Genomic DNA, 22,012 nt, shown 5'->3' on the forward strand with positions numbered 1-22,012 from the left:
ATTTGGGTTCCTAATTACAAGCAGCTGATATAACACAAAGCCTTTGGCCTCTGCTGATTCTCAAACCAGAAAGGGATTTTCTTATCTATAGGGACAACCAGTTCTATAGTTTGTGTCCTAGGCATGAATACATACTGAGTATGTGCATTCCCTCTAAGTGACAGTAACACCATAGCCTTTCTATAAGGTAATTCAAACTGCCCCCGCTATTTTTTTCTTTAAAACAAAATGTTATGTGCATTGCTATTTTGCCTATATGTATGTCTGCAGCTCATGTTTACCTGGTGCCCTCAGAAGCCAGAAGGTGTTGGAACTGGAGTTACAGATGATTGTGATCCATCGTGTGGGTGCTGGGGGTCAAACCAGGGTCCTTGGAAAGAGCAGCCAGTGCTGAGCCATCTTTCCAGCGCCTGATCCTAACTCTTGCTTACAACTGTCTTCATTTATAGTCTCAAGCTCAGAGCAGAAAACTCAGTGCTCCTCTCCATTCTACTGGTCAACAGAACAGGAAGAAGAGAAAACATGAGGGTGAACCTGAACATTTCCTTACCTGCCACAGGGCCACTGAGAAAGGAGAAAGGAGAATTCTGTAATCTTTAATAGCTCGGTGGCGCACGCCTTTAATCCCAGCACTTGGGAGGCAGAGGCAGGCGGATCTCTGTGGGTTCGAGACCAGCCTGGTCTACAAGAGCTAGTTCCAGGACAGGCTCCAAAGCCACAGAGAAACCCTGTCTCGAAAAACCAAAAAAAAAAAAAAAAAATAGCTCTGCCTCACAGTGCAATCAATAAGTGAGATCAAATGACTACACAGTACTTTTTCCAGAATAATTAACTATATACGGCTGTTAAGAAGTGAAGTCTCAAATTTATAGTCCTTGATAACCTGTCCCAGATTTCTGAAATAAGAACAGCCTGCCAGAAACACCCTCCAAAGCACAGGGCAGGCTCAATGGCCTACTACAGGGCAGCTTGGTGGTCTCGAGGGAGCACAGGGTTCAGAGGGTCCCGGAACAGTCCTACCCTCAGAAGTCAGGCAAGCCAGGTAGTAAGAAGTTGGAAGCAAAATTCTCCACGTCTTCCCGGAGAATCCTCAGAGCACTCTGGTACTTCTCATCCCCTGCCAGCTTCTCCTTGAACTCTTTCAGTGTGGCCCTCCCGGCCATGTCGCTCTGAATCTGCACAGTCAGCTCTATCCCTGTGCAAAAGACAATGAGTGCCAACCGGGGCCTCCTTCACTACATATCCTGCTATAACTAGGTGATTCTGGGACGTGTTCTTTGTCAATAGACATTTATAAACCTCATACAAGAGGGATTTGTAGACCAGCTTTCACCCATGGCTGGGTCTTAGCTATTAAAACACATGAGCAACTATACACACAATCAAGACATTTGAACTCCCAATACCTCGCCCTCCCTTACCTCTGTGGATAAAGTGTGCAACTTTTTGGAAGTCTTCCTCCAAAAGTCCACGGGATGTCAATGCTGGGGTCCCCAGTCGCAGTCCACTGGGCCGTAATGCACTCTTGTCACCTTTGAGACAAGCAAGGTCCTGAGCTGCGTCAAACACTACTGTGCCCACTGTATTTTCAAAGGAAAGTTGGATAAAGATCCTACTCTGTGGATCCCAACTTGATCTAGCAAGGAGGCGACTGACTTCAAAACTAGGGTGTAAGGACAAAGAAGCATGTGGGCCAGTGTATTAACCGATGAAAAGCAGTCCTGTGGGGTGGCTCTGGGTCCTTCAGAGGCTAACATCTGTGTGGGCCTGACAGGAGAAATGCTACTTGGTTTAAAAAGTTCCTGTCTCTCTTACAGCTGTGCCACTCAATTGTCCTTTCCTTTCTGCCCTTCCCTACGGTGGTCTGTCGCCTAAGCTGAATACTTTCTGCCCTTCCCTACGGTGGTCTGTCGCCTAAGCTGAATACTTCCGTCAACTCCAACACTGGCTGAACGAAATGCAGATAGGAGGGCCATGGAAGGAATGACCACAGAGGAGTCTCACCTGGGCAGGTATTCTTGTTGCAGGCAATAGAACAGGCTTCTAGTACCTTCTCAGCCCTTCCACCATCGGTACCCTTAGAACGGAGATCCACTAGAATCAAATGATTATCAGAACCACCTGGAAACAAAGTTGGATAAAATGGAATTAGAAGGTTGGCCACACAAGGAAAAGAACTGCGGTTCTGGAGAGATGGGCAAAGATGCTCCACTAGGAACTGGGAAGAGGTGCAGAGCTTCTGACTGAAACATCCAACAGCTACTACAGCCCAGACTGCCTGTGCCATGACATTGGTAGAGACCCACACAGGCTGAGGAGCAGTCAAGTTCTCATATTCTGTGACAAATGACTCGAGGTAAACGCTCTACCACTGAGCCACATCCCCAGCCTTTCTGATGCCCATTTTAAGACTCTTTCTGGGATAGGCATGGCGTTACATGCTCTCAATCAGTCCCACCACTCGGGCAGAGGCAGGTGGATCACATATGAATTCAAGGCCAGCCAAGACTACATAGTGAGACCTTTGTCCCAAAAAAACCAAGATAACAAAAGAGCTCCTTTTGAGTAGTGCCGGCTCAATTAACCATGCAGATGGGGTAATGACCATATATGTTCTGGAGGCTCTGTGCTTTTGTTCTAAACCCCATGGCAAAACAGACTGGATACCCGGCATTCAAAATGTTCAAGACCAAAAGCAGTGTTTTGAGATTTGAGGTTTTTTTTCCCCCCACATTTTGGAATATCTGCTAGACCTTATTAGTTGAACATCCCTAACACAAAAATGCTAATCCAAACTTTTTAAGCATCTGGTTTGTGTTCAAAGCCTTCAGATTCCAAAGAATATCTCCTTTGGAATATATATATTAGTGACATAAATAATGCTAAGATTCAGATCTCAAGGGTTCCCTAAAAGTTCATGGTGTTAAAGGCCTGCTCTCTATTCTAGCGTTACCAAAAAGTGACAGAGCCAGATGCTGGCCACTGTGGTGTATGCCTATATCATACCTAGCATTCTGGAACTGGAGGCCAGCCTGGGCTATGTAATGAAACCGTTTCAAAAAGACACTCACCCTGTCTCCCAAAAGACAGGCTTAGTAGGTCTTTAGGTCACTGAAGGACTGTGGGATCTCTTTTTTCTTTCTTCTTCCCTGGCTAAGGGAAATAAATGGCTGTGGTTCACCACAAGCTCCTACTATGATGTACCTGCCCAAAAGTAAAGGGCCTAACTCGGCTAATCTACTGTGGACTTGATCACACACTCCAAAAATGAGCTAGTCTGTCTTTGTGTTACGCTGATTACCTCAGGCACTTTTTTATAGACACAGCTGGCTAACAGATGAGGAGGACAGCAGTAATAACAGAACTTTCTGGACCAAGCCCAAGGTCATAAAGATCCTGAGCCTCTAGGTCTTTCCACTTTGAACTCTTTTTTTTTTTTGGTTTTTTCGAGACAGGGTTTCTCTGTGGCTTTGGAGCCTGTCCTGGAACTAGCTCTGTAGACCAGGCTGGTCTCGAACTCACAGAGATCCGCCTGCCTCTGCCTCCTGAGTGCTGGGATTAAAGGCGTGCGCCACCATCGCCCGGCTACACTTTGAACTCTTTTTAAACCATGGTGTGGCCTTGGAAGACCATTGTTTACTTCAACCCCAGGCTGTACTGCAGAAATGATTCCAAAGATCCCAGGTCAAAAAAAAATAAAAAAGAAAAAAAAATAAAGAAAAAAAGACTGGCGTGTCACAAGGAACCAGGGAAAGCCTACTGTGCCCTGGCCTCATGGATGGTGTGAGCTATCAGCAAGTGGAAGGATCCTGACTGCCACCTGCAAGTGGGTGGCATCTGTAACCTGACATCTCTGTTACCCAGAATGCGCATTGGGTGTCACATGGCAGTTGCTAAAACACACAGAAGTGAAAGAACTATAGCTGAGGGTATGCTCAGCTGTGTGAGGTGGCAAGAGTCAATGCAGTGGTGGCAAACCATACCCTGACCAGATAAACCAAGAGACAAGACTTCAATATACCCACCCAAGAAAGGTCAGTCCAGTTTTGTGAGCATTTAGTATACCTGTGACTATTTTGTAGCCTAGGTCTGTAAGGGCCTCAGAAAGAGCCCTGCAGTTGGCCACCACTTGGAGCTGGTAGATTTTGAATTCTGTGGTCATGGCTTGCTTCAGGGCCACAGCAACACCTGGACAAGGAGACAGATTTAAATACAGGTATTGACTCAGGAGCAGGCCTTGTTTTCAGGGAACCCAGTATCTGTGAACTATTACATCACCCCCCTCACATGACCAATTATCTATTTCTATTCTTTTACATGGCTAGGGTTAGAACCCAGGATCGTGGTTGTGCTACCCCCCATACCCATTGTTTTAGCCCTATAATTACCCTACCACCCTTGCAGACATCACTAAAGCCACTCCCCAAGGACTGCTTTGGAGGTAAGCTTATCTCTGGGGACAAAAGCCCAGTGTATTCTGATTACCACAAGGATGGATTTTAGTCCTTTTATGCTTGAAATGAATCTCTGGATGAACGAAGTCAGTGACATAATGCAGCATTCTGAGCTGTCCCAGAAGGAACGGCCTGCTTGCCCCCTCACCACCTCGGAGCTCTGACACCCTTGTAATTACTCATGAGCGCTGTCTGACTACAAGGGACGAGAAGCGGAGCACCATGCTCGATGCACACACTGATGTCCTGGTACGGAGCACCTGTCTGCTTGTGGAAACACTAGGACCAGCAAGCCCGGAATCTTCAGTAGCAGGAACCATGAGACCTAAGCAGACCCCGCAATGGGGAGATCTGAAAACCTGCCCAGAGCTCATGCCCCACACCTCAGGCATCTGTTGTGCTCCACCAATGTGCTATGTTAAGCTAAACTAGCTTCCAGCTCAGAGATCTGTCTGCCTCTTCCTCCCCAGTTCTAGGATTCAAGGCATGTGCCACTATGCCCCATTATTGTTTATGGGCGTTTGGCTTGCATGTATGTGTGCATAACTTGCATGCCTGGTCCCTGCAGAGACCAGAAGTAGGTACTGAATTCCCTGAAACTGGAGTTACAGACAGTTGTGAATCCCCTGTAGGTACTGGAAACTGAGTCAGGTCTTCTGGAGGAGCAGCCAGTGCTCTTAACTGCTAAGCCATCTCTCCAGCCCCCATGTGCTGTTCTTTTCGTATCAGTGTACACACTGATGTCCTGCCTGAGAAACCCCATCTTGTCCTGAGTGCTTCAGTACCAGCAAGTGCCACAGTCACTGCCACAATGACAGTGAGATGATTCAGAATGTTAGTAGTTATCTATAAGCCATGTGTCCAAATAGAGGGAAAAAGAAGAGAGCCTATAGGGCTCCCGTGGAAACCAGGAGTCACTGCTGTAGCCAGGGTTCAAGGTGTGAAGGTCATAAGGTATGAGCCTACACCCCCACAGGTGTGGGGTATGGAAGAGAAGCAGCTCGTCCCATAGGATTGGGTCCTAGTCTTCTCTGCTGCTCTACTCATCTTTCAGGTATCTGCCCTGCTGCAGTTTGCCTAAGGATGGCCATCTGAGCGCAACAGTCACTTCTCCCTGTCCTCCCCTGTACCACTTTTAATCATCTCCCCTTTTCCTGTACACACACTCTCTACCAAGTTCCTTCTCCAGTGTGCAAGTCCAGGAACGTCCTCTGGAGGACAGCTAGGCTGGGAAGTATAGACTTCACGGCGCTGTGATGTAGGGTGAGACCCAAGGGCTCTACAGTAGACTTGGTGATGTTACCGGCAATGGCATGGTTGTGGGGCCCCCCCTGGAGGCCTGGGAACACAGCAGAGTTGATGAGTGACTCCAGTTCATAATGAATCTCTTTGCCAGTCTTGGGATCCACACTGCGTACACCTGGTAAGGAAACTAGGATGTTAGCAGACAGACCTGTGACTCACAGCTAAATTGATAGAGTGCAGGCAGCCCCACCGGGACGGGTTTGCAATGGCAGGGCAAAGGCCCTTGCGGATGGAGGACTGACTGGATTGCTGGTTTCAGTTGTACACTTGCTCCCTCCCCCCCCCCCCACTTTTTGAGACAGCCTTGTTATGCAGACCAGGCTGTTCTGGAACTTAAGAGATCTTCCTGCCTCTGCCTCCCAAGTGCCGGGATTAAAGGAATGTAACGCCATGCTTGGTTCACTTTCCCCCTTAATTAAAAAAAAACCACACAACTCTAGCAAGGGCATGAGGTATACACCTTTAATCCCAGCATTCAGGAGGCAGAGGCAGGAGGATCTCTGAGTTTGAGACCAGTCTGGTCTGCAGAGTAAGTTCCAGGACAGCCAGGACTACAAAGAAACCCTGCTTCAAATACAAAACCCACAAAGCTATTATTGTGTACGGACATGATATGCATGTGGATACACATGTGCTATGGCAAATACCATGGCAAAGGTCAGAGGGCAACTTTGTGGATTTGGTTCTCTACTTCATGTAGATTCTGGGGACTGAACTCAGTCACTGGGCTTGTGTGGAAAGTGACAGTGACAGGTTGGCATCAATGCTCAGATGACTATTCATGAGAAAAAGTTAATAACAAAAATAATTCCTATTCAATGGTAAGCATCACTATCACCTACATATTCTTGTAAGCCAAGTTTGGCTACAGAAGCACTTGGTGTCAGCTCACTGAATCCCCCAGTCTAGAGGCATGGATGCTACTGCAGCACTCTCTGCTCTAGATATGAGGAAACGACCCAGAGAAGCCGCCAGTGGCCCGAGAGGCACAGCAGCAAGAGGCCAGATCTACTCTTACTGGCTGAGGGCCAACAAATCCACTGAACACAGCAGACACAACAAAGGTCTCCTCAAATGCCAACCTAGGAACCTAGCCTATTGGTTCACACCTATAATCTGGTCACTTAAGAGGCTGAGACAGGATTGTGCTACAGCATGAGATTCTGTTTCAAAACCAAAACAACCAAAAAAAAAAAAAAAAAAAAACCAACAACTCCAAGCAAGCTGACAAAAGTTCTCAGAGGCTGCAGGACCTTGAAGACTGAGGCAGCACCTGACTAGCACTTGCCCTCAAGATCCCACCAGGGTAAGACACTGAAAGGCTAATTTCCCTGCTGCTGCAAGGCTATGGGCTACATCACTGTTGATATGACTTTCACCATTGTGGGAACTCCAAAATAAGGGGAGTATTTGCAGAGGTGGGGTGTAAGGAAGTAGGAAGAGAAACACCTTACTAAAACGATAAAACTCACACAGAGGTTATTTCTATTTGTTTTATGCATGAAACATGATTCTGAACTCCCTAGCCCTAGCCGGACTAGAACTAGAACTTACTATGATAATCAGGCGGCCCCTAAACTTGCAGCTGCCTCCTGCCTACGCCTTCAAAGTGCGGGATTACAGAGATGTACCACCGCACCGCATGCCAACCTCCTGTGTCAGTGCTTTGTAGTTTAGTTATTATTGGGTGTCAGTGCTGGTCTCAGGCCGGCCTCTGACCTTCCGGTTTCGAGCTGGGATTATAGGTGTGTACTACCACACCAACCCCAGTCTTTCTTTATGAGGTCCATGAAGACAGCTCAGCAGGCAAAGTGCTTGCTGTACAAACCTGTCAGTCTAATCCCTGGATCCCACAATGGAAGGAGAAAACCAGCTTCAAAAGTGGTCCTCTGTCCTCTACAGAGCTGTGACTTGGGGCTTCCTTCAAAGCCCATCACTGCTCTTTCCTGAGACTATTCCAGGTACAAGATCCTGATCTTTTCCAGAAGTCACAGTCCAGAGTTTTCCTGATTTCTTCCATACAGGAAACGTTAGCCCACCCTCTGCCTGTCCCAGCATGTAGGCACTTACCCTTTCTGTAGAATATCATACCAGCACGGCAGCCTCTCAGGGTTTTGTGCGTTGTGGTGGTCACCACATGGCAGTGTTCAAAAGGGGAGGGTACTACGCCAGCCGCCACCAGCCCACTGATGTGTGCCATGTCTGCCATGAGATACGCCCCATTATCATCGGCAATCTTCCGCAGACGTGCGTAGTCCAGGTTCCGAGAGTAGCAGCTGGTCCCTGAGACAGCGATGACATGGTAACATCAAAGGTGTCCAGGGCAGCTGAGCTAACCTCTAATGTACATCTGCAAGAAGATTCCCCCCCTGATCTTTGAGGACAATGTGTAGTGTGCCCTCAAAACCATCTCTGAGCTGGGTGTGGTGGTGCACACCTTTAATCCCAGCCTTTGGAAGGCAGAGGCCATTGGACATCCAAGTTTGAGACCAGCCAGGGCTACACGATGAAACTTGTTTCAAAACAATAAACTAATAAAACAAAACAAAACCACCCCTGTTTTTATACATGATAAGAAAAATTTAAGGCTTGAATCACTGATCCACTAAACACTATTGATGGCAAGCTGTTAAAATTTCTTGTCTGAAAGCCGGGCAGCAGTGGCGCACACCTTAAATCCCAGCACTTGGGAGGCAGACAGGCGGATCTCTGTGAATTCGAGGCCAGCCTGGTTTACCAAAAGCTAGTTCCAAGACAGGCTCCAAAAGCTACAGAGAAACCCTTTCTTGAAAAATAAAAACCAAAAAAACAAACAAACAAAATAAAACTTCTTGTCTGAGAGGGATGTGAACAAGGTCTACTTTTCCCTCATGTGGTTCCAATAATAAACCAAAGTACAAGTTCACCCCGGGAAACCAGAGCTTCCTGGGCTTACTTATGGGTGAGAAATTAGTGACAGAAGTGTAGGTGATCCAAATGCAGTTGCACTGGGAAGTCCTCGCCAGCATGGACGGCTTCCTCACAACAGCATAAAGAAAGCTAGTCTTCCCCAGCCTAGATACTCTAGCCTCCCACAGAGGCCACGTGCACTTGGGGCCGAACTGCACAAATGGCCGGGAAAAGTTGCCTGACATTCGGGTGAGGGTTCAATGACCCTCTGGCTCTCTCCTTTTAATAGGGCAAATGTCAACTGTCCACAGACCCAATCAAGATGGACCCTGGAAAGCAGGCACAGCTGACTTCATGAAGATGGCAGCAGCCTGGCTCAAAAAATAGCCAATCCAAGTCTTAAAAGGACAGAATATGTCTCAAGTCTGATCTCTGCACAGTGAGCTGGAGGACGCGATATCGCGATATCTTTATTCTTCTCTGGAGGAGGCAGAGGCCCTGCCCAGGAACCAGGCTGCTTCCAATTGCCGCTCACCTGCAATGATTAGCTTCGGGTGAAAGAGGCTGGCATTCTCCTCCAGCTGGTCATAGTTGATGTAGCCAGTGTCTGGGTGCACCTGTCGGGAGCACAAAGACACAGGTTTGGCCGCTTCCTCTGCACACAGTACCCCCTGCCCATCCACCTGAGCACATTCAACCTGCCACAACACAGACCTGGGGCACGGCAATGTATTCAGTTTGCACAAGGGTATAAAAGGGTATAAAATGTATTCAGTTCCCACAAAGACTTGGAAGCCCTCACAGGGGTCTCAGGATAAGGGGGAGTCTTAGCCCTGGGTACTACACTATGCTACAGAACAAAAAATCCAGGAAATGAGAAAGGCACAGCCAACCTTATAATCCTAGCTACTAGCTGAGGCAGAAGGATTGTCCTGAGTTCAAAGTCAGCCTGGGATATAGCATAAGACACTAACCAACCAAAATAATAAAGACAAAGGCTGAAGAAATAGCTCAGCAGATAAGAGTATTTGCTGTTCTTGCAAAGGACCCAGATTCAGTTCCCAGCACCACAAGAAGCACACAACTGTCTGTAACTCCAGGAGATCTGACACCCTCTTCTGACCTCTTCAGGCACCAGATACACACGTTTTATATATGTATGTACACACATACACACACAGAGAGAGAGAGAGAGATACTCATACACATAAATTAAATCTTATACACCCAACAACAACCAAAACATACCAGCTGGAAGCACTGACACACTCCCAAGCTAGGAAGCTTCTATCTGGCAGAACAGTGCAGAGGCCCCCACTGGAGATCAGAGAGAGGGACAACCTCCATTTTCAGAAGGGAATGGAAGCAAGTATGAGGTGTGAACTAGAAACAGTAACGGAAGGTCAGTGTTGCAGTCACAGAGGAGAAAGAAAGCACTGGCCCTCACCGGGCAGCTGCTAAGTCCAGGAGAGATGCGCAGGAGCTGACGTGAGAGACAGATGGCCTGAGGAAAGCGGACAGAAGACAGCCCTGGTGAGCTGCTGGCAGAGGCAGCCTGGCCACAGAAGCATTGCCTCCTGGACCCAAGCCAGATCGTCCCATCCACACTTGACAGGCCACCACAGGTACTCTCATGGCCAAGGGCTGCAGCAAGTACAGTGCTTGAGAAAAACGGGGCATTGGAACACAGGAATGGGCTTCATGGAGTAATCAAAGATAGCACGAAGCTGGCCAACACCTCAGCAAAGGGCACAGAGAAAATGTCAGTAGCCACTCCCTACCACAATTCTTTTACTGTCGTAAGAACAGAAATCAGCTTTTATGCTCTAATGTAAGACCAAAGAGAAGACTTGGTTATACTGTCCCATGTTTAAAAATCTGGTTTCCAAATTGGGCCTTTAATCCCGCACTTAAGAAGCAGAGGCAGGTGGATCTCTGAGTTCTAGGCCAGCCTGATTTACATACATGATAGAGAAACCCTATCTTCTTAAAAAAAAAAAAAAAAGCCCAAAAACCAGCTGGGCGGTGGTGGCACACGCCTTTAATCCCAGCACTCGGGAGGCAGAGGCAGGTGGATCTCTGTGAGTTCGAGGCCAGCCTGGTCTACAAGAGCTAGTTCCGGGACGGGCACCAAAGCTACAGAGAAACCCTGTTTTGAAAAACAAAAAAACAAAAACAAAAAAAAAAAAACCAAAACCAAAAAAAATCTAGCCTGGTGGTGGTGGTGCGCGCCTTTAATCCCAGCACTCGGGAGATAGAAACAGGTGGATTTCTTTGAGTTTGAGGCCAGCATGGTCTACAGAGGAAGTTCTAGGGCAAGCTCCAAAGCAACAGAGAAACCCTGTCTCGGGGAAAAAAAATAAGGAAAAAAATAAATACATAAATAAAAAATCTAATTTCTAGACTGACCAGTAAGATCTGTGAAGAAATCCTCAAGCTGTCCAGAAAAACAGTCACTCACACCCACAGTAGCTACTACAACTGAGACGTGGCCGATTTCACAGTAAGATTCCACGAAGATGACAACATCATTTGTGTGTACACGCACATGAGTACCATGGAGCACATGTAGAGGTCAGAAGCAACTTAAGGAATTTGGGTCTCTCATTTTACCATGTAGGTCCTAGGGTTTGAACTCAGGTCACCAGGCTTAGCAGCAAGCACTTTTGCCCACTTAGCCCTATCTTGCCAATCCTCAAATTAATTTTTTTTTTTTTTTTTTTTTTTTGGTTTTTTGAGACAGGGTTTCTCTGTAGCTTTGGAGCCTGTCCTGGAACTAGCTCTGTAGACCAGGCTGGTCTCGAACTCACAGAGATCCGCCTGCCTCTGCCTCCCAAGTGCTGGGATTAAAGGCGTGCGCCACCACCGCCCGGCCTCAAATTTATTAAACAAAGAAAATCACATCTAATATTTAGCTCAGTAGAAAGATTCAGTTATCTTTTTCCTGGTTGCCAAAAGAAAACAACCAGAGATAGTGTACTGAACATCAAATAACCCAAAGAGAGACACCAGGAAGGACACACTACCAGACAATAGACAACATGAATGTTTCCCTCTTCTATCCAGTCACACTTAGCTGTTTTCAGGATTTATTTACTATATGTGTATGGGTGTTTTGCCTGCATATATGTGTGCCTGGTACCAGTGGAGGCCAGAAGGTGTTGGCTCCCCTGGAACTAGAGTTCCAGGTATAAGTTACCAGGTGGGTGCTGGGACCTGAACCTAGGTCCTCTGCAGCTTGTAGACACCTCCAGCTCCCACTGTTGGTCAAATGGACAGATTGTAATGGTACATATGAGCCCTTGGGCCTTTTAGGTTTTAATTTTATTTATTTTTTAAATATTTATTTATTTATTATGTATACAATATCCTTTCTGCGTTATGCCTGAAGGCCAGAAGAGGGCACCAGACCTCATTACAGATGGTTATGAACCACCACATGGTTGCTGGGAATTGAACTCAGGACCTTTGGAAGAGCAGGCAATGCTCTTAACCTCTGAGCCATCTCTCCAGCCCCGGTTTTAATTTAATTTAATTTTATTTTTTTTGAGACAGGGTTTCTCTGTAGCTTTGGTGCCTGTCCTGGAACTAGCTCTTGTAGACCAGGCTGGCCTCGAACTCCCAGAGATCCGCCTGCCTCTGCCTCCCGAGTGCTGGGATTAAAGGCGTGCGCCACCACCGCCCGGCTCCGCCCGGCTAATTTTATTTTTTTTTTTAAACTCAAGGTCTCACTGACTTGAAACTCATGCAGCCTCATCTGGCCTCAAACTTCATAATCCTTCTGTCTTAGCCTCCCCAGTGTTAGACCTATGTGGAGGCCTCAAATCTATCTTTCTTCCCCCCTTCCATTTCTTTAGACAGGACTTTAAGCACCTCAGGTGGCCTTGAACTTGTGAAGCCCCGTGACTACCTTCTAAGGGCTGGGCCTACATTAGGTGGAAGTCCTGCTCTTGCAGGGCTGCGGATCAAATCTAGGGGTTTTGTTTGTTTGTTTGTTTGTGTTTAGTTTTTCGAGACAGGGTTTTTTTTTGTAGCTCTGGAGCCTGTCCTGGAACTAGCTCTGTAGACCAGGCTGGCCTCACTCAGAGATCGCCTGCCTCTGCCTCTCGCATGCTGGGATTGAAGGCGCACGCCACCACTGCCCGGCTGAACCTAGGATTTTGTGCATGATAGGCAAGTATTTTTATCAACTGAACTATACTCCCAACCCCCTATTTGCATTTTGGGGGTTCATCTGATAATACAAAGAGTCACACACCTACACACACCCCACACAAACATTTGCTGTGGGCACTGGCTCTAATGGAACTGATTCCAATGGGGCACATGGTCATAATAATGGCTGAGAACAGTCTGTGAAATAGGGTAGTGGTGGGCTACAGGGCTGGGCTGTAGAGGCCTACGGCTATTAATGGTGAGCTGCTAGTATTGATGCTAGGGGTGGGGACATTGCCATACTTGTACCCGCTGACCTTGGTGAAGGCAGACCTGTGCCACCAGCTGCTGCTAGGGGGCTGGCTATCTGATCCCTTCCTCAGTCATAGCTTCCATCATGTTATAGCCTTGGCCCAAACCTTAACTCCCCCTTCCTTGTTGTCCACAGTGTGCCACGAGTCTGAGGAGTCCTTGGGACACGGAAGTAAGATCCAGTAGAAGGGGCTGCGGCAGTGCTGTGTAAATGCAATGACTTATCCCCACGGGTACCAACTCACAAGGGAAGTTCTAAGGAGACACACACCCCTACCTTATAAGGCATAGATTCAAAGAAGATAGATGTAGCAGAGATCTTCTTCTTGTCTGTCATGAAGCCATGAGTCAAATGACCTCCATCTGGCAGGTCCAAGCCCATGATTCGCCCATGGGGCTCTACCAGGGCAGTATACACAGCGAAGTTTGCAGGGGAGCCTGAAACAGGGAGAGCAGAGAGGCCCTGAGTATTTCTACCCGCGAGGCACAAAGGGACATCCGGGAGCTTGGCTACACAGTCCAACAATCAGTTGGCAGGCTATCACCACGATTTTCTTGAGCCTTAGAAAGTAATGCTGTCCTAATTTCACTGATTGTAAGTTCCAGGGCAGAATGCTACTTGGGAGGGGAGTGCAGAGCTAAGTCCAAGGGCAATGGGGATGAATACACAGATTCCTTGGCTTGTCTCTGTTACTTAGAAGAAGGCTTCTGTGGGACGTAACTTGGTGGCTGTAACCCATCGAGCTATGCCTAAGGAGCTACCCAGAGTCTATGTGCATGCAACAATCACCTGAATAAGGCTGGACATTGACTCCCCAGCACTGAGGATCCAGATGATAGGCCTGCAAAGCACGCTTCTGACACAGTATCTCTAGCTCATCAATGAACTCGGTTCCACCATAATACCTGCGAAGACAAGCAAGGTCCACATACACCCTAGGTCCAGTTTTTGTGCCTAGCAGAGGCCAAAGATGCCAAAGGGTGGGCAGAGTATGGTGGGGAAGTGAGTCCTGCTTTAAGGCTGCTGTGAAGATCCAGTGACATGGTAGTAGCTAGGCCAGGTCTGGTGGGGCACAACTCCCAGCACTTGAGAGGCAGAAGCAGAAGGAAGCTGGTGCTATTTATATACAAAGACCCTGTCCCAAGAAAAAAAAGAAAGGGCGGGAAAAGAAACAAGAGTAGCTCATGACAGAATTGTGGTCTCTACAGGATCCACCCTTTCCCCATTTCCACTGGAACAAATGCATACATGTGCAAAAACCACTGTCAACTTCTGTATTTTGCCTTAAAATGACCAGATAGATAGATAGATAGACAGACAGACAGACAGACAGACAGACACATAGTCTGATGATGGATGTAATAGACAGACACACAGAGGACCACTTGAACTTGGAATCATGAGGCCAGCCTATGCTATGCAGTAAGATTCTGACTTAAGAAATCGGTTTCGGGGGCTGGAGAGATGGCTCAGTGGTTAAGAGCATTGCCTATTTTTCCAAAGGTCCTGAGTTCAAATCCCAGCAACCACATGGTGGCTCACAACCATCTATAATGAGGTCTGGTGACCTCTTCTGGCCTGTAGACAGAATATTGTATACATAATAAATAAATAAAAAAAAAAAAAAAGAAAAGAAAAAGAAATCGGTTTCGGGGCTGGAGACATGGCTCAATGGTTAAGAGCATTGCCTGCTCTTCCAAAGGTCCTGAGTTCAATTCCCGGCAACCACATGGTGGCTTACAACCATCTGTAATGGGGTCTGGTGCCCTCTTCTGGCCTGCAGATATACACACATACAGAATATTGTATACATAATAAATAAATATTTAAAAAAAAAAAAAGAAATCGGTTTCAAGGTGGTGAGTGTGTAAGTCAGTGGAGGAGACTTGCCTGGGCACATAAAGTCCTAAATTCAACTCCAGCAAACACCAGCAAAACCAAAAAAGATCAGGCATAGTGGTGTGTGCCTGCAAAGCTGCCACTTAAAAAACAGGTAGGAGGATCAACACAAGTTTGCAGCCAACCTGGTCCACACACCACATTATATGGCTACATAGTAAGACTCACAAAACAAAACACCCAAAGTTTCAAGTTCTGAAGCACTAGTTTCAGATACAGAATGCTTAACCAAAGAATCAAGTAGATATTTTAATAAAAGCACTTCTGATTGTAAGCATTTCAGAGAAAGGATACAGGCTTTTTACCCCCCTCATATCCCAGATATAAAGGTTCTCAGAACAAAAGCCACTCTGTAGCTTTCTTACAGGACAATGACCCTTCCTAGTGCCTGGACCGCATCTCTCATAGACACGTGAACTCAGAGGGACAAGGACACCCTATGCTACACAGGTTTTACACAGGGACTGCTGAGTGTGACTGCTCTGAGAAGATCACAGAATCCCACCCAGCAGAGAGCTGGAGGAGTTACATCAGAGAACAAGAAGGGAAGACAAGCCTGTAACTGGGGGGTTACAGGTTTTTGAAAGTTACATATTAGTTGAAAGCCAGACACTGTAAATTCCAACTGCAATAGCACTTGGAAGGCTGAGGCAGAATTGTCAGCCTGGGCTATGCAGTGAGTTCAAGGTCAGCCGGAACCACAAACAAGAAATAAAAACTAAATGGTCAGAGCAGGATCTTAGGACGACTCACTCACCTTTGGCCTGGATACCCCTCGGAGTATTTGTTATTTAAGCAAGATCCCAGGGCCTCCAACACAGCTCTGCTGGCAAAATTCTCCGAGGCAATCAGTTCCAATCCAACCCTCTGCCGGTTGCTCTCTTTTTTAATAATGTTGTAAACCTTATCAGAAGGAAACAGGCATGGGGTTGGAGCGTAGCTCAGTTGCTAACATGCTTATCTAGCATGCGTTATCCCTTGGGTTTGATCCTCAGCATTGAATAAATTGGGGAGGGTGACACATGCCTGAAATCTCAGCCCTTGGGTTGTGGAGGAGGATCAGAAGTTTAACTAATTAGGAAAACAGCAACAAAAAATAAATTTAAAACAAATTGAACAAACAGAACTTGCTGGAACAAGTCTGTAATTTCAACATCTGGGAGTGTAGGTGGGATGACCAGAGGTTCAGGGTCACCCTCAGCTAGCTTTAGTACACCTGATTTCTATTGTTTGTTTGCTGAGATGAGGTCTCACTATGTGGCTAGGCTGGCCTGGAATACGGTCCAGGCTGGGTTCTAATTCAGTGATCCACTTGCCTCTCTGCCAGCATTAAAGGCATAACCACCTCCCCCAGTTAATTTTCAATTCTATCCTTACGTGTTACTAAGTTCTTATCTATGCGAACCTTATTCCAAAAAAACGTTTGAGCAAATACAACAGAACAAAAACTCCACTAATGGTTGCCCGGGGTTGAGAAATCTGGGGAGAATGGGGTAGCTGCTCATGGATTCCTGGGTATAAAAACGTCTGCACATCACTGTGAGTGCAGATGCTGATGGACAGACTATTTCTCAGCTTTTGAGAGAGGCAAAGCATGGGGCCCCTGGAAATGCCACTTCCAGCTTTGAACAGTCTCCTTCCCTGGCTAGAGAGATTCTGATCTCCCCTCCTGATGCTGGGCAGGGGCAGCAAGCCGCAGTGCCCAGTGAGCCCACGACAGGACACACTCCTAACCGTCATGCTCCACACCGCCACACCTGGACATGTGACAGGTATGAAGCAGAGTCAGTGCAGCCTGGCCCATTTTCAACTTATGTGGGTTTATTAAAACAAAACTACGGCATAAATCAAGAACAATTATATGCTAAAACACTGAACTGTAGACTGAATGATATAACAATAAAAATGTTATAAAACCAAATTGCTTTAGGGCATTTGAGTGTGTCTGTTCCTGGGCAGTGTAAAGGAAGGGCCAACCTTTTTCCTGTTTTCTAGAGCACCAAGCACTGAGCTCAGAAATACCTACATTTACCCGCAAAGGACTATCAACCACAGCTTCTCCATCTGCTCCCGTGGTGGTGCTGGAGATGTAGTTGGGAAAGAAAATGCTCCGCCACCACACTGCACCCCAGCCCCGTCCCTCACTCTGCAAGGCTGTCTGTACACAGTCCACTCAGGGTCCACGGTAAGGAGCAATTTCGAGGCCAGGAATGCAGCACAGCAGTGGACACCCGCCTAACAGGTAAGGACCTGGTTCCACCCCTCACAGCACAAAACGAAATGAAACAAAACAAAATCCCCACAAAGCAACAACAAAAAAACCCACTGTGATCTAAACAAGGCCGCCAATGTAAAAGCCTGGGAAGGGGCCTGAGTCTCACCTCAGCATCACTGTCCTTGAGAGGTTGTGTCAACATCTTCTCGTGAGATGACCACAGGGTGATGTCCATGTCGGCTGCTGCAGTGGTTCCTGCGTAAAACAAAGGGAAAACACACGTGGGTCCCAATGTCGACTCCAGCGAGCCCCCCCTGAGTGGGGAGTGTGTGTGTGTTTGTGTGTGTGCGGACAAGAGCATAAATCTCTGGAAGCCAGTTGGGACCTGATTCTCCTCATTCCAAAGCTCTGTCCTACAGCCTCCTCCTTCCAAGCCTCCTAGGTGGGGTTCTCCACGGAACCAGCTAAACATGGGTTTTTGTTGTTTTTTTTTTAAAGATTTATTTATTATGTATACAGTGTTCTGTCTGTCTGTATCCTTGCTGGCCAGAAGAGGGCACCAAATCTCATTACAGATGGCTGTGAGCCACCATGTGGTTGCTGGAATTGAACTCAGGAGTTCTGGAAGAGCAGTCAGTGCTCTTAACCTCTGAGCCATCTCTCCAGTCTACCTAAACATGGGTCTTTTCCAAGTTTCTAGCACAGCTACACTGGAAGAAGTAATCTCCATCTAAATGATCAATCAGACCCTTTACTTAAACCAATTCCACTGGCAGAGAACTGGTCAGTTCCTGTGAAACAGTACACATTACCTTATCAACATCTGTCACTGGGTAAACATAAATTAACAGAGAACACAGGCAACCCCACGGCTGCTCCTTCCAAGATGCCCAGCAGCACACTTTATAACTTTGTCCTCACATGGTCCAGGTTGGCTTTAGACTCGGCACGTGGCTAGAAATGACTTTGAACTCCTCTTTCTTCCACCTCCCAAGTGCTAGGATTATGGGCACGTTCCACCATAGGCAGTAAACATTTTATAATTGAGTCCTGTGATCTTCAGTCCTCACAGTTCTCTCAGACTCCGCGGAAGCACACGTGGAGCTTTGCTGCTCTCTGACTAGGCACTGAACACCAAGCTGTGTTGTGCGAAACGTTTAGCCACGCACATAAAATAAAGCACATAAATGTAAAATAAAAACACTGCATTCAGTCTGGGCACGGTCGCGCATGCCTGTGATTTCAGCACTCAGGTCGCAGAGACAGGAGCCATCCTGGGCTACAAAGAGTTCCAAGACAGTCAAGGATATGCAGAAACCCTGTCTCAAAAACACAAGCAACAAAGCAAAACGAACCCACTGCACCCACAGCTCTTCCTTTACACAATGGCTGGCAGCCCTCCTGTCCTTTTCTGTTAACTTGTGCAAACTTTATTTACAGGACAAGTAGTTAAGGACCTTCCACTGCCTACTACTCTTTTGTGCTGTGGTCGATAAATCTAAGGGGGGGGGAGTCGACCTGCCTTTATGGGGCTTCCTCAGGGGGGAATGACCATAGACCAACATAAATACTGAATACCTAAGACCCAAAATAGGTGAAAAATTGAGGTGGCCAAGACAGGAGGTCTGCTGTGCAAAGGACACCCCCAACCGAGAGCAGCCAATCCTGAGCAGAGCCTCTCTCCCAGAGGGCACACTCCCAATCCAGTCCCAAAGTAGGGCTCCTCCTCTCTCTGGAAGAGGTAGACAAAGGAAGTGTCAATCATCTTTAAACAGAAAATTCCTAATTAGGACTTTCAGAGTAGTTATATTCACACCAGCATGGAATCATTAGACAAACATGTGGCCACACATGAGAAAGCACAGACGAGTCAGGTTTGCTTCTGCAGCTGCAGTAGCAACTCCCTGAGAGGGAGAGGTTTACGGGTGACCTCAGCAATGCATGCAAAGCACCGCATGAGTCTCGTCCCCCAACATCAGCACTCAGGAAATCCAGACACCTCTCTGGACCCTTGGTAAGTTAGAACCAGAGTCTACTCTGTGAGTTCGAGACCAGCCTGGTCTACAGAGCTAGTTCCAGGACAGGCTCCAAAACCACAGAGAAACCCTGTCTCGAAAAACCAAAAAAAAAAAAAAAAAAAAAAAAAAAAAAGAACCAGAGTCTATACCAGTCAGGTTGGGACCTTTGCTCCGGGAATCCCAAAGGACAACCTCTTCATTACAGATTAACTGCCGAAGGCCGGAAACGGAGTATCTCCTAACCACCGAGAGCGAAGGCTCAGTGCTCTTCTCTGGAGTGCTGGACTCTTATCCTTTGGCAAGGTGCATTCAGTCCCGTCCTCCTCGGGAAGAACATGTCCCCACCACCTCTATCTAGGTACCACCAGCACCCCCATTCTGGTCCACAGATTCACTTGCTGCCCATTGGCCCACATGCAATGACTTTTCTGATCCAAGACAGCCCTAGGTGGGAACTGCAGGGGTGGCCTCCTTTCCACCCCCCAACTCAGCAGTCTATTCTTGCTTCCACGCCTCTCCCTAGAATCTATCCTGGAACTCACTCTGTAGACCAGGCTAGCCTTGAAAAAGCAGAGATCCGCCTGCCTCTGCCTCCTGAGTGCTAACATTAAAGGCGTGCGCCACACACCACCTGGCTGCTTGTTTTGGGGACAGGATTTCTACGTGGAAATTTAACAGTCCTGGTTGTTCTGTCCTGGAACTCTTTCTGTAGACGAGGCTGGCCTCGGACTCAGAGGTCCGCCTGTCTCAGCCTTCTGAGGGCTGGGATTAAAGGTGTGTGCCTGGAATTGTCATTTTTGGCTAACTAGGGAACAAGCAGCTTTATTTTTTCCAATTAAGGTCTATAGGTTTGCCAAAGTCCATATTAATTTATTACTATTATTGCTTTTAAATTGTAATAGGGACCAGACTTGGTGGTCTTCCTTGTCTTGCACATAAATTTTTGTGTTCTGCGGAGTTACTTTGTCTAACTAGGGTCTACAACAGAGCCAGAATCCGAGCTCTAGTTTATTTCTGGTTCTTCCCAGTACCCTGGGTAACACAGTTACTCACCTCCCTTCGACATTCCCTCAAGGAAAAAATTTAAAATGGATTCCGTAGGGAACCTAAACTGGTGTTTCCAGTCCAGCAACTGCCTAACTCAACGAAACACATTCGTGTTTATTTCAGTTAACCAAGGGTTACCTAACTTCCAGACCTTGAAATAGAGGCACTGAGCTCTAAGATCGCCACAACCCAACCCGTCTCCTAGACCAGGGTAACAACATACTGCAGACAAACAGGGACGTGCTAGTAAACCCAAGGTAGTGCTTACACAACCAGAGCCAAACCTCAGAAGCTTCACGAACACGTATAAATCAAGGGGTTCCATCCCCGGCACCCCATAAATCAGGAGTGGTAGCTCTCGCTGGTGAGTTGGAGGAAGTTCAAGGTCATCCTTGGCTACGCAGCAAGTTCGAGGCTAGCACGTGCTACTTGGTACTCCCCCACCTCAAAAAACAAAACAAAAAGAAACAACCGCAAAGATTAGACATTACATACCTAGTATTAGACGGATGGGTTCTTGTGAGAAGGTCTTAATCTGTGGTCCAGGATGGCCTCCAATTCACTTGGTAGCGGGACCTGGCCTTACACTCCTGGGCCTCCGGCCTTTCGGAAAGGGTTAGGGTGGTGTGGTGGCACAGGCCTTTAATCTCACAGCATTCGGGAGGCAGAGGCAGGTGGATCGCTGAGTTCCTGGAGAGCGCGCGAAGAACGACCCGAGCCCCACCGCCAGCGGGAAAGCCACAGCGCGCTGTCCGGGACAACCCGCCAAGTCCCAACAGCTCAGCACGTGCCCTGGGAACCAGCCCACAGCCCACGTGACACGCCGCGACCGGGGGAACCCAAACTTGGCGCGCAGAGGGCAGAGCTCCACTAGGCTCTCCCTAGCACAGCCTGCCCCGCCCCGCCCCCTCGGCTGTCCAATCAAAGGGCGCATTCAGATAGAGCCCGCCCCCAACCGCCCAGGCGTGATAAGCTGCGACAGGCAAAGAGGGAAGGAGGAAGGGAGCTGGAACTGGAGAGGGTGGGAGGGAGGAGGGGACTGGGCGTCCCTTCACCTCGGGATCTGGGACTTTTGGGCTGTAGAGTGAGGGCTTGTGTGATCCAGAAGACCTGGGTAGGGCTGGGGATCGAGCCTAGCTCGAGTTCAATTCCCAGCAATTTTCACCACTGTAATTCCAGTCCCAGGGAATCTGTCTCCAGAGTTCTGGGGTTAATAGTATGTGCCACCATGCATGGCTTAATAAATAAATCTATTTTAAAAGGAAAAAAGGATAGCTAGGGCCCTGGTGTCTACCCACAAGGTAGTACTACATAGTCCCTGTCACAAAAACCCTTGAGACAAGGGACAACCTGACTAAACACCAAAATTCAGGCCAGGTGGCTGTCTCAAAAATTAAAGTAAGGCCGGCCGTGTGACTCAACGGTAGAGAGCTTGCTAAGCATATACAAGGGTCTGAATTCAATCTGAATTACACACATAAAAGTAAGGAAAACCTAATGGAGCAAATTATAATGCCACGGGGCTGGAGAGATGACTCAGTGGTTAAAAGCATTGGTTGCTGTTGCAGAGGACCTGAATTCAATTCCCAGCACTCACATGGGTGGCTCACAACCATTTATACCTTCAGTTCCTGTGGTGCACGCATATACACACAGGCAAGCAGTTGTACGCATAAATAAAATAAATATTTATATATACACACATATAAATGCCACA

The 22,012-nt window shown here is 47.5% G+C and overlaps 1 protein-coding gene across 1 annotated transcript; it reads right to left on the reverse strand.

Annotated features, from left to right (window-relative positions):
* Positions 1 to 21,094, reverse strand: Shmt1 (serine hydroxymethyltransferase 1). The gene is made up of 12 exons (XM_057773766.1): positions 20,791 to 21,094; positions 17,397 to 17,485; positions 15,773 to 15,918; positions 13,906 to 14,021; positions 13,393 to 13,553; positions 9,184 to 9,265; positions 7,830 to 8,042; positions 5,758 to 5,874; positions 4,066 to 4,188; positions 2,005 to 2,121; positions 1,422 to 1,532; positions 1 to 1,195 (listed from the first exon to the last, which is right to left on the reverse strand). The coding sequence occupies exons 2-12, from the start codon at positions 17,463 to 17,465 to the stop codon at positions 1,023 to 1,025; spliced, it is 1,428 nt and encodes a 475-aa protein (XP_057629749.1). The 5' UTR covers positions 17,466 to 17,485; positions 20,791 to 21,094; the 3' UTR covers positions 1 to 1,022.
* Between the last annotated feature and the right edge of the window lie 918 nt (positions 21,095 to 22,012).

Source organism: Chionomys nivalis, chromosome 7 (genome assembly GCF_950005125.1).
Source record: "Chionomys nivalis chromosome 7, mChiNiv1.1, whole genome shotgun sequence".
NCBI lineage: Eukaryota > Metazoa > Chordata > Mammalia > Rodentia > Cricetidae > Chionomys > Chionomys nivalis.

What these genes read in the sequence shown, in the direction of transcription:
- Shmt1 (XM_057773766.1), bottom strand. Translation starts at nt 17,465, where the DNA reads ATGGACATCACCCTGTGGTCATCTCACGAGAAGATGTTGACACAACCT. An exon ending in CCCGAAGCTAATCATTGCAG is followed by an intron (nt 8,043 to 9,183) that starts GTGAGCGGCAAT and finishes TCGCTGTCTCAG; the next exon opens with GGACCAGCTGCTACTCTCGG. An exon ending in AGGCTACAAAATAGTCACAG is followed by an intron (nt 2,122 to 4,065) that starts GTATACTAAATG and finishes CTTTGTTTCCAG; the next exon opens with GTGGTTCTGATAATCATTTG.